The 9,553-nt window shown below is 53.7% G+C and overlaps 1 protein-coding gene across 2 annotated transcripts; it reads right to left on the bottom strand.

The window, feature by feature from the left end:
* Positions 1-497: 497 nt before the first annotated feature.
* On the bottom strand, positions 498-8,758 carry NAGPA (N-acetylglucosamine-1-phosphodiester alpha-N-acetylglucosaminidase). Of its 2 annotated transcripts, none has more exons than XM_045460345.1 (11): positions 8,623-8,758; positions 8,081-8,536; positions 7,515-7,654; positions 6,454-6,562; positions 5,251-5,379; positions 4,559-4,764; positions 4,407-4,454; positions 3,262-3,390; positions 2,957-3,088; positions 2,805-2,868; positions 498-1,297 (listed from the first exon to the last, which is right to left on the bottom strand). In XM_045460345.1, the coding sequence occupies exons 1-11, from the start codon at positions 8,706-8,708 to the stop codon at positions 1,087-1,089; spliced, it is 1,710 nt and encodes a 569-aa protein (XP_045316301.1). In that variant the 5' UTR covers positions 8,709-8,758; the 3' UTR covers positions 498-1,086. The 2 variants fall into 2 exon arrangements, with proteins under 2 accessions (XP_045316301.1, XP_045316302.1); XM_045460346.1 differs by having other exon boundaries at positions 1,189-1,297; positions 2,793-2,868.
* Positions 8,759-9,553: the final 795 nt, after the last annotated feature.

The raw sequence follows: 9,553 nt of genomic DNA, 5'->3' as shown, positions 1-9,553 counted from the left end.
CAGCCCTGTGTTGGGCTATGTGCTGACAGCCTGGAGGCTGTTTCGGATTCTGTGTCTCCCTCTGTCTGCCCCTCACTTGCTTGCATGCTTTCTCTCTCAAAACTAAATAAGCATATTAAAAATAAAAAGAAATCAGAAATCTTAAGTTGTTAATCTCTTGATTTTTAAATGCTGGTAACTATTAAATCACAGTGGACTAAACCTTTTCCTTTCAAAGTGTGGTCCAGACACCCAAGACCTCGTCTTCACCTGGGCGCTCGTTAGAGATTCAGACTCCCGTATCCCACCCTGGGCCAGAATTGGCACTTGAACAGTATCTCCAGGTGACTTGTGTACACCATAAAGTGAGAAGCCCTGAATTAAACAAATAGATCAGGGAGCTTGAAGTACTTTGGGCTGCCTTTTTATGACCCATGAATCAAGTGAAGTAACCCTACATGTTAAGACCTAGGAACAACCAGAAGTCTACAATTCAGGATTCAGACGCCACCCGGGGATCCTTTAATTACATCAATTTATTCAAGTGGTAGAAAAACTGTCTTGGCGGCTGGATGCCAAAATAGAAAGCTTGTAAACATGATTTCATCCCCTGTCCCCTCCAAGGAGCTTCCTATGATAGGAAACAGAATTCTAATTGGCAAATTCCATGATGAGGTTTGTGGAAAAGGATCCCGTGACGTAGCCATTGTCTCTTTAATCCACCCCTGCCCAGGGGGGCTGGCTGGACCCTGCCACTCAGACATGGTGCGGTCACGGCGAGTTCCATCGCTAACAGCTCCTGCTTCAGGAGGCCGGAGGCTCTTGGGCAGCAGAGCAGCCCTCACAGGCAGCAGACACAGGCAGGCAGGGAAGGAGCAGTCTCTCTCCAGGGAGCACTGTATTGCTAGGGTTGCATGGGTCACAGCAGGTGACCAGGTGAGAGCCCAGGGCCAGATGAGGGGCTGAGGCACAGGTGCTATCAGAAGCTTGGCTTGGCACCAGGGCTGAGATCACCCAGATGGTCAGCGGTCCTGAAACGTCCCTTGTGGAAGTCAGACCGTAACAAAATGAGCCTTCAGAGCAGGCTTTGACAGGAAGCTGGAGGCTTCAGTCCTTGAAGGGGTTGTGGGCATCACCCTGCTGTTCCTTCTCCCCGGCCAGGAGCTCCCCATTCATCTCCTGCAGTGGGTGGTAAACATAGGCCCCATCCAGATGCCGGCTCCGCTCTGCTCTTGAACCAAGGAGCAAGGACGCGTTCACCACCGTGCTGATCAGCAGAAGGAAAACTAGGGCCAAGGTGAGGGCCAGCCAGGTGGTCCTGGGTGCAGAAGAGAAAGCCAGAACAGGTGGTTGTTGAGGAGTGCTGCAGGGGTTTCCCTCCCTCTCCTCCACCAGAAGGGAGGCACAAAGTCAGGGACCTCCACGGGACTGTCCAGGAGCAAAATGGGCCTGGTAGGGCCAGGGGCACATTCCAAACCCATGCTCCAGGAGCAGCAGTGACAGTCACCATGTGGGATGCAGGCCAGCACTGCCACATCCCCTGGTATTTCAAGAGAAACCATGAAAACAATTTTTTAATATCAATGTTACTGATTTTCAGATATTGTAATAAATCTTAATTTTTTTAAAATTATGCAGGCCAAATAAAATACAGTTGGGGATCTAATGATGATGTGGACCACAAAGGCTGGTCTCCGTTCCAGACACCTCAAAGCAGACAGAGTGTGGAGAACAGCACCCCTGCCTCCCTCCTGTGGAGCTGGCGAGGGCTTCCAATGATCCTTGCATTCCTTCATGTGAATCTGTGGCCAAAGCCCTCAACACAAAAAGAGACACACGTAGATTGCTGGGGGGCATGGTCGTTAGCCCCCCATGGCTCCCCTTCCTTCCCCGACAGCTGCCAATGGGTTCTATGTCTGCACCGGGGAGGAAGAGCTCAGTCTCACAACTGAGGAGCCCGAACTTAAGACTGAGGCCAGGGTGCTCCCGGGGCCCCTGTCCCTGCTCTGGGTGCATTTTCAAAGCACATTTCTATGTTTTTTGTTTTTTGTTTTTTTTTTCAGGTGTGGCTCTGGCCTTTCAGAGCCTCACCCCAGACTCACCAGGTCAGGACCTCCAGGAGGGACCTGGGACCTGCATTATTGATGAGACTGACCCAAAGGACAATGCCAGGAGATTTTCATTCATACCCACACTTGATTCCCACCTCCAACGCGGGTGGGGCTGGGCTGGCACCCAGGGTTGGACCATGAGGTGAGAACTACCTTTGGGAAGTTCTCAAAGCAGGGTCCCCATACCAGCAGCATAGCATCACCTGGGATAGCACCAGGAATGCAGATTCTCAGGCTCCCCTGGCTTACTGAAGCAGAAACTCCAGAGATAGAATCCAGCAATCTCTTTTAATGCACCCTCCCAGAGGTCAAGTTTGAGACCCACCTCACTAGAAAACAGACATAAAGCCCACCACAAGGAGCACCCAGAAGTGGCTGAGGAAGTATGTGAACTCCTCAGGCTTGGCACTTGTGTACCAGGAGCTGAGAAAATAGGTCATGAGTCTCACCGCCAGGGAAAGGAACCCCATGTCCTGCCCCATTCAACTCCAACTGGGATGATGACTGGGGTCCTTCTCACCATTTCTGAGGACCACTTCAGTGGCTGTGAGCATCAGCTGTGACGCCCTCTGTGTTCACAGTGGAGAAATGTCATCTGGGTGCCCAGCGGCCACCTCCTAGCCCTGCCTCGTCCCTGAGCAAAGGCCATACCTCACAGGTGGAGGGAGGGGGGATTTCTTCCATCCCCGCCCCAAGTCCCACCTAATCTCCTACCCGGTGAGAAGGGAGAGTTCTCCTGTCCTCAGGGTGGCCTCGGATGGCCGGAAACACTGCTTCACTGTAAGACACCAGGGAGAGGATGAGAGGCTGGGAGGGGAGGGGTATGCCCTCTCCTGCCCCCCCCGGGGATCTGGGAGGAGCCGCACCTTGGGAGAGGATGCTGTTAAGGGCTGGCGCCTGGGCCAGGCTACAGCTGCCGGTCTGGGGGTCACACGGACACTGGTGCTCACATTCGCAACGCCTCTGGCAGCCTGGCCCGTGCCAGCCGAGGGGACACTCTGCGGAGAGGAGGTACAAGTGGAGGACGCCTCGGTGGCAAGGCCTCTCTCTGCACTGACAGGATGGACCCCAGGTGTGCGCAGAACTGGGCTGAAGCACAAGTGCCCCCCAGGCCCCCCCCAGGCTAGGCCCTGGAGGTACCCCTGGGTGGCATGGGGCCCATCTAGCTTACCCTGCTCACAGGTATGTCCAGTGAAGCCAGGAGGGCAGGTGCATGTCCCCCCAACTGGGTCACAGGCAGCTCCATTCTGACACTGGCACCTCATGGCGCAGTCCTCCCCGAAGGAGCCGTTGCTGCAGGCTGGAGGGGGGAAGGGGGGAGTCTTTTCAAAGTCCAGCCCTGCCTTTGCTAGGCTGGGGGCCAAGACTGTAGACAGATCTCAGTCACACCCAGGGCCCTGTAGGCTCACGTATTCTTCCAACAGAAAGTTACAGACAATTCTACTTCCAGGCAGGCCCTGAGGCTATGCACTCACGGAGACTCTCTCGTCTAGATGGGCAGGTGGCCAGTGAGCCGCAAAGCAGATATGGAAGTACAGGTGAGGACAAGTGCAGGAGGGATGGGACCAAGCGCAGCAGCAGACCCCGGGAGGGGGTGGGATGGGCAAGCTCCCGAGGGCAGGGCACTTAAGCTGGGGGTTCGCACAGCAGAGCTGGGTCAGTGAGTAGAGGAGGCTCTGGAGCACCCTGGCAGGTCAGGCTGAGGAGCTCATTTCTTCCACTTACTCAAAAGGAAGCCCTGAAAGATTTCAAACTGTGGATGGTTGCAGCGGGTTGAACTGTGCCCCCCAAAAGATATGTCCTAATCCTCAGAACCTGTGAACATGACCTTATTTGGAAACGGAGTGTTTGCAGATGTAATTAAGTTATAATCTTTAAGAGACGACAGCATCCTGGATTTAGGGTAGGCCCTAAATCCAATGACCTGGGATCCACATAAGGAAATGGACAGACACAGGGAGAAGGCCGTGTGAAGAGGCAGAGACTGGAGTAATGTGGCCTCAAGCCAAAGAACGCCTGGAGGCACCAGGAGCTGGAAGGGGCAGGAAGGAGCCTCCCCTAGACCTTTTGGAGGGAGTGCCGGCCCTACAGACACCATGAGTTTTGCAGTTGTGGCCTCCTGAACTGTGAGAGAATGAATTTCTGTTGTTCTCAGCCATGCAGTTTGTGGAATTTGTTGTGGCTGCTGCAGGACATCAATGCAATGATTTAGTCAGGTGAGAGGAAGACATAGGGAGCGGGATAAAAGCAGCTGCCACGCTTGCCCTCTCCCCATGTGTCCAGGGCCGGGGAGGCAGCTGGCCTGCTGGCTTTTACCTTCACTGCAGTTGGACCCCGTCCATCCAGCTTCACAGCGGCAGCCAGCTGCCAAGACAAGACCAAGAAGGCCAGGTGAGGGATCAGGCAGGGCCAAGGCAGTGAGAGCTGGGAGCCCCGGTCACAGCTGCCTCCCCAGAGACCCCACTCACTCTCTGTGCAAAGCCCGTGCTGGCTGCAGTTGGAGGGGCCACAGTCCAGCTTGTTGCAGGCAGCGCCCTGCCAGAAGTGCCCCGTGCACTGGCAGCGCCCCTCCACACAGGTCCCATGGCCGCTGCAGTCAGGCGGCTGGCAGCGGGGCTCGTGCAAACACACCACAGTAGACACGCGGCGCGGACAGCGCCACATGTTGTCCTGGCTGCAGGGGGACATCGTGTGTGAAGAGAGGCCATGGTGCTGGTGAGCCCCAGCTAAACCTTCTACCCCCTAGGGGATGCCTCTCTCTCTCCACTGCCCCTTTTCCAGCCGCTTATAGGTTCATCCCACCCTGACAATCTCTTCCAACCCCAGGGCCTTTACACATGCTGTTCTTTCTGCCCAGAAGGATCTCCCAGCCCAGCCTTGCCACCTCCCCAACCTTTAGATCTCAACTCAAGTTCCACTACGCTCAGAGAGGTCTTTCCTGACCTATCAACCCCCTTTCACTGGTGTGGATGGTACTCATACACTATGTATGATTCAACACTCCTCTTGTAAGCAGTGAGAAGCAGGGATCTTGGCTCTTCCTGCTCACTGCTGAATTCTCAGGGCCTGGCACATAGTAGGTACTCAATATTTGCTGAATGAGACAGCTGGGGACAGGCCTGGACATAAGACCTCAAGAAGGGGGCTCTGGCATGCTTACCAGTGATCTGATGGGTAACTGGCCAAGGTCCCATTGAGCACGAAGGTAGCGGAGCCCCCTCCATCGAGGTTGATGGCGTTGACCACATCCTGTTTCAGCAAAAACTCTGCCATCTCCCACAGGTTAATGCTGCAGCATAAGAGCATTAATGCTGACCATGTCCACCAGCGTTTCCAGTTTAACTGGTCTTACTTTCCATGGTGAACAGTATCACACTTGCTATGGCGGACAAATTTCTAAGTGGGCTCCCCCCAATAATGGCCTGTCTTAATCCCTGGGAGCTGTGAATATAATGGGAAATCACTCCCATGACTGTGTTATCTTGTACGGCTCAGCTGTCTGCAAGTAGGGACACTGCCCTGGATTATGGGTGGGCCCGATGGGATCACAAGAGTCTTAAAAGCACACCTTTCCCTGGCTGGTGGCAGAAGGTGAAGTGACAGGTTTTAGAAATACAAAGGGGACAAAGGGATGGGACACATCTTTGCTGGCGTGAAGACGGGGAGGGTACATGCATGGGAAGGAACGTGGGCAGCCTGAAGGAGCTGAAGGTCCCCTGGCCAGCAACCAGTGAAGAAATACAGACTTCTGTCCTACAACCACAAGGAAGTGCATTCTTCCAACCCCCCAAATGAGCTGGGAAGAGGATTCTTTCCCTGAAGCTCCAGATGAGAGCCCTGCCTGGAAAACAGCTTGATTTTGTCCATGGGATACCTCAAACACAGAACCCAGTTGAGCCCTCCAGACTTCTGACCTACAGAACTGTGATCTAACAAATGGGGGCTGTTTGTGCTTGTGTGTTACTCAGCAATAATAAACTAATACACTCTCTTCACAGAGAAAGAAACTGGCTCAGAGAGGCTGAGCGACTTGTCTGTGGCCACAGAGTTAGCGGACAGCAGAGCTCAGACTGGAACAGAGGTCTTCTCCCTGCTAACTTTGTAATTACTTCCTATTACCCCATCTGGAGCGCAGGAGAGAGGAGGCCTAAGTTGGGGGGATGGAGAGGAAGAGTGTGGAGGATGAGGAGTTCTCAGAACTGGGGCAGACGTAGGGACTCTTTTCGTGTGGGAAGGCAGGGGACAGATGGATGTGAACATCCCCAGGGAACAGCTGGGAGTCAGAAGGGCAGCTGTCGGTGGGCTGAAGTCCCTCAAAGCCGGACTCAGCCCAGGCCTGGCATTCCCAGTTTCCGGCACTCACCCCCGCTGCTCCGTCTGCCCATCTGCGTGGAAGAACACCAGCTGCCCCTTCCGGTCATGTCCCACTGCCGTCCTGGCTGACATCACATTCACAAATTTGCTAAAAGAACCTACAAGAGAAGAAGCCTGGCTGATGACCTCACCCTGTGGGAAGCCTCCTGGACTCTGCCTGTAGTTTCTGCCAGTCTAATGCCACTCTCCAACATTTCACTTAGATTGCAGCTTCCTGCCTCCCATCTGCCCCATCCCACTCAGTCTCCACATAGTAGCCAGAGGGCTCTTCTCAGGTGAAAATTAAGTGACATCAGCTTCCAGCTTCCAGGGGAAAACCCTCTAATGGCTTCCACTGTCCCCAGCACAAAAATCCAAGGCCCTAGCCTGCTTGTTCCACCTCATCTCTGGGGGCTCCCTTCACACCATCCTGCAGCCACTTTCTACTTTAGGGCTTCTGCACCTTCTGTTCCCTCTGGCTGGACTGTGCTTCCCCTCAGCTCTTCCCATGGTTTGCTATTTCCAATCTAGGGCATCTCCTCAGTGAAGCCTGCCCTGACTGCTCAGTCTAAAACAGCTCATCTCCACATCAGGGCCATAGCATCCTTTCACACCTCATTATTCCACACCTTGGTGCTTCTCAAATTGGAGAGCCCATCAGAATCACCCAGGGGGCTTGTTAAAACACACATTTGGGCCTGATGCGCAGGAAATCAGGATTCTGATTCAGACCTCTTTTCCTCTACCTGTCCCCTTTCCCCCAACTTTACTTTTCTTCCTCAGCACTTACCACTTCCTTTCATCTTCCTTTCAATAGAAAGAAAGCACTTACCACTTCCTTTCATCTTAATTTCTGTAAAAAAGAAGCACTTACCACTTCCTTTCAATAGAAAAGTATCTATTTCCTTTCTTAAGTATGCCCCAAGAGCAGAGACCTTATTTTGTCATAATCACCACGGATCCTCTGTACCTAGAATAGTACTTGCTCAAAGACTTAAGAACAGACTCCTGCTCCAGCTCAGTGGTCCTGGTTCTCAACAGGGCTGTGCCACAACCTGTCTGACCCCAAACCTGTCTCCTGTGTCTCATCACACTCGGCCGCCTGGCTCTCGTTGATGTAGACACTTCCATTGCGGATCAGCCACACGACTCCACTCAGCAGTTGCACAAATGGGTTCTTAGTGTCCAGCACCTCCTCTTCAGACAGGTACCTGGACACAGAAAAGGCAAGAGATTCACTCACCAGCAGGGACAGCTGCGGTTAGTAGGGGTCCCACTACCCTTCCCTCCTCGGCTTGGCTGGTTGATTCTTCCTGGTTTCCCAGGAACCATCCTGGTCCTTAGTGCAGCCCTTGTACATAGTCTACCCATCCCAGTTAACACTTCATCTAATATAAACAACCATTCTCAGCAGATCTCAAGTTCATCCTATAGTCCTTAATTTCCTAGGCCATCACTCTGGCCAAAATACTACCCGATGCCTACTGAGCAACCCTGCAATTAAAGTGCCTATTCCCATTCTGCAGAATGGACGCCGAGGCTCAGCTTTGGTAAATGACCTGAACACACCACCATGGCCACAACCCAAATCTCAGGTCCTCTGCCTTCGACAGTAACGAGGCTCCCTGCTTTCTCACCCGGTGACCAGGGTCCCGTCGCGGCGGATCCCGAACTGCGCGTTCTGCAGCCCCCCGGCGCTGCTCACCGGGCGCCCGTCGCTCACCACGTTCCCCAGGCACTCGCCCGTGTCCATGCGGAAGAAGCCTCCGTTCTGGGCGACGCGGCAGCCAGCCGCCCTCGCCGTCTCCTCCACGGTGGCGCGGCGCCTCGAAGCGCAGCCGCCGGACCCACCGGGCTCCAGCACCGAGAAGGTACGCAGGGGCTCCGCTGCCCGCGTCAGATGGCCAGCCACCGCGCGGTCCGAGAAATGTGAAACGAAGGTGCGCACCGCCAGACCGCGGGGGCTGGGGGTCGCCGGGGTAGGTGTCCAGCTCTCGTGCTCGCGGCTGCCGGCGCGCACCCTCGTGCAGTCCCGGGCGAAGCGCGCGCGCGCGTGGGAGTAGGGCAGCAGCAAGTCATCGTCGCGGGAGGCCCTGTGGGGACACGGCGGCCGTGAGCTCGGAGGGCTCAGGGGCGGAGTACTCCCGAACCAGGCTCAACCCTCGGGAGCTGTACTCACCCCGAGCCGAGGCTGCTGGTCGCCTCCCGGAGGAAGCCGAGCAGCGCAAAGAGGAAGACAAGCCAGCGACCCATGGAGGCCGCCATGTTGGACCCGGGACCTCCAATCACGTGGGACCACCCCACGTGACTCAAGACTTTTGGTGGCCGCTTTCAGGCGGGACAGAATAATTTAGGGTCCTTTGGATATCGCGAGATCCGGTCCTATCACTTACTGTGTTTTTTTGTTTTGGTTTGTTTTTTTTCAGAAGAGGCGTGGCACTCGTGGTGGTGGGAAAATTCGTGTTTATGTAATTTCAAAGATACCGGAGGTTGTAAGAGTCATGCAAAGAACTCCCATGTGCCTTCTACTTATCTTTACCAATTGTTAACTTTCGTCTCATTTGGTTTATCATTTCAACTTTATTCTTATACTTACCGCCCCCGCCCCCGAACATTTGCAACAAAGTTGCAGACATCTTTTACTAACAAGGACATCTTATACTAACAAGGACATCTTCTTACATAATCACAGGCCGAGTAAAATTAAGACATTACATACTGATAGTTTGTGAACCAATCCACAGTTCACATTCAAGTTTTTCCAGTTTTCTGTATGATGTCCTTATTTCCCCCACGTCCAGGGTCTAATACAGGAGTTGCATTTAGTTGTCATGTCTGTTTAGTCTCCCTGATTCTGGAACAGTTTCTCAGCCTTGGTGTTCTATGACCTTTACATTTTGGAAGAGGACAGACAAGTTGCATTGAGAACATAATCAGCAGGGATCTTTATTTAAAAATTAAGAATTTTTTTTTTCAGGGGCGCCTGGGTGGCTCAGTCGGTGAAGCCTCCGACTTCAGGTGATGATCTCAGAGCTCAGCTGGTGAGTTCTGCCAGCTTAGAGCTCTGTGCTGACAGCTCAGAGCCTGGAGTGTGCTTCAGATTCTGTGTC

The sequence above is a fragment of the Leopardus geoffroyi genome, chromosome E3 (assembly GCF_018350155.1).
Source record: "Leopardus geoffroyi isolate Oge1 chromosome E3, O.geoffroyi_Oge1_pat1.0, whole genome shotgun sequence".
NCBI classification, from domain to species: domain Eukaryota; kingdom Metazoa; phylum Chordata; class Mammalia; order Carnivora; family Felidae; genus Leopardus; species Leopardus geoffroyi.
Note: the sequence above shows the minus strand (reverse complement) of the source record. Positions and strands in the feature narration are given on the sequence as shown.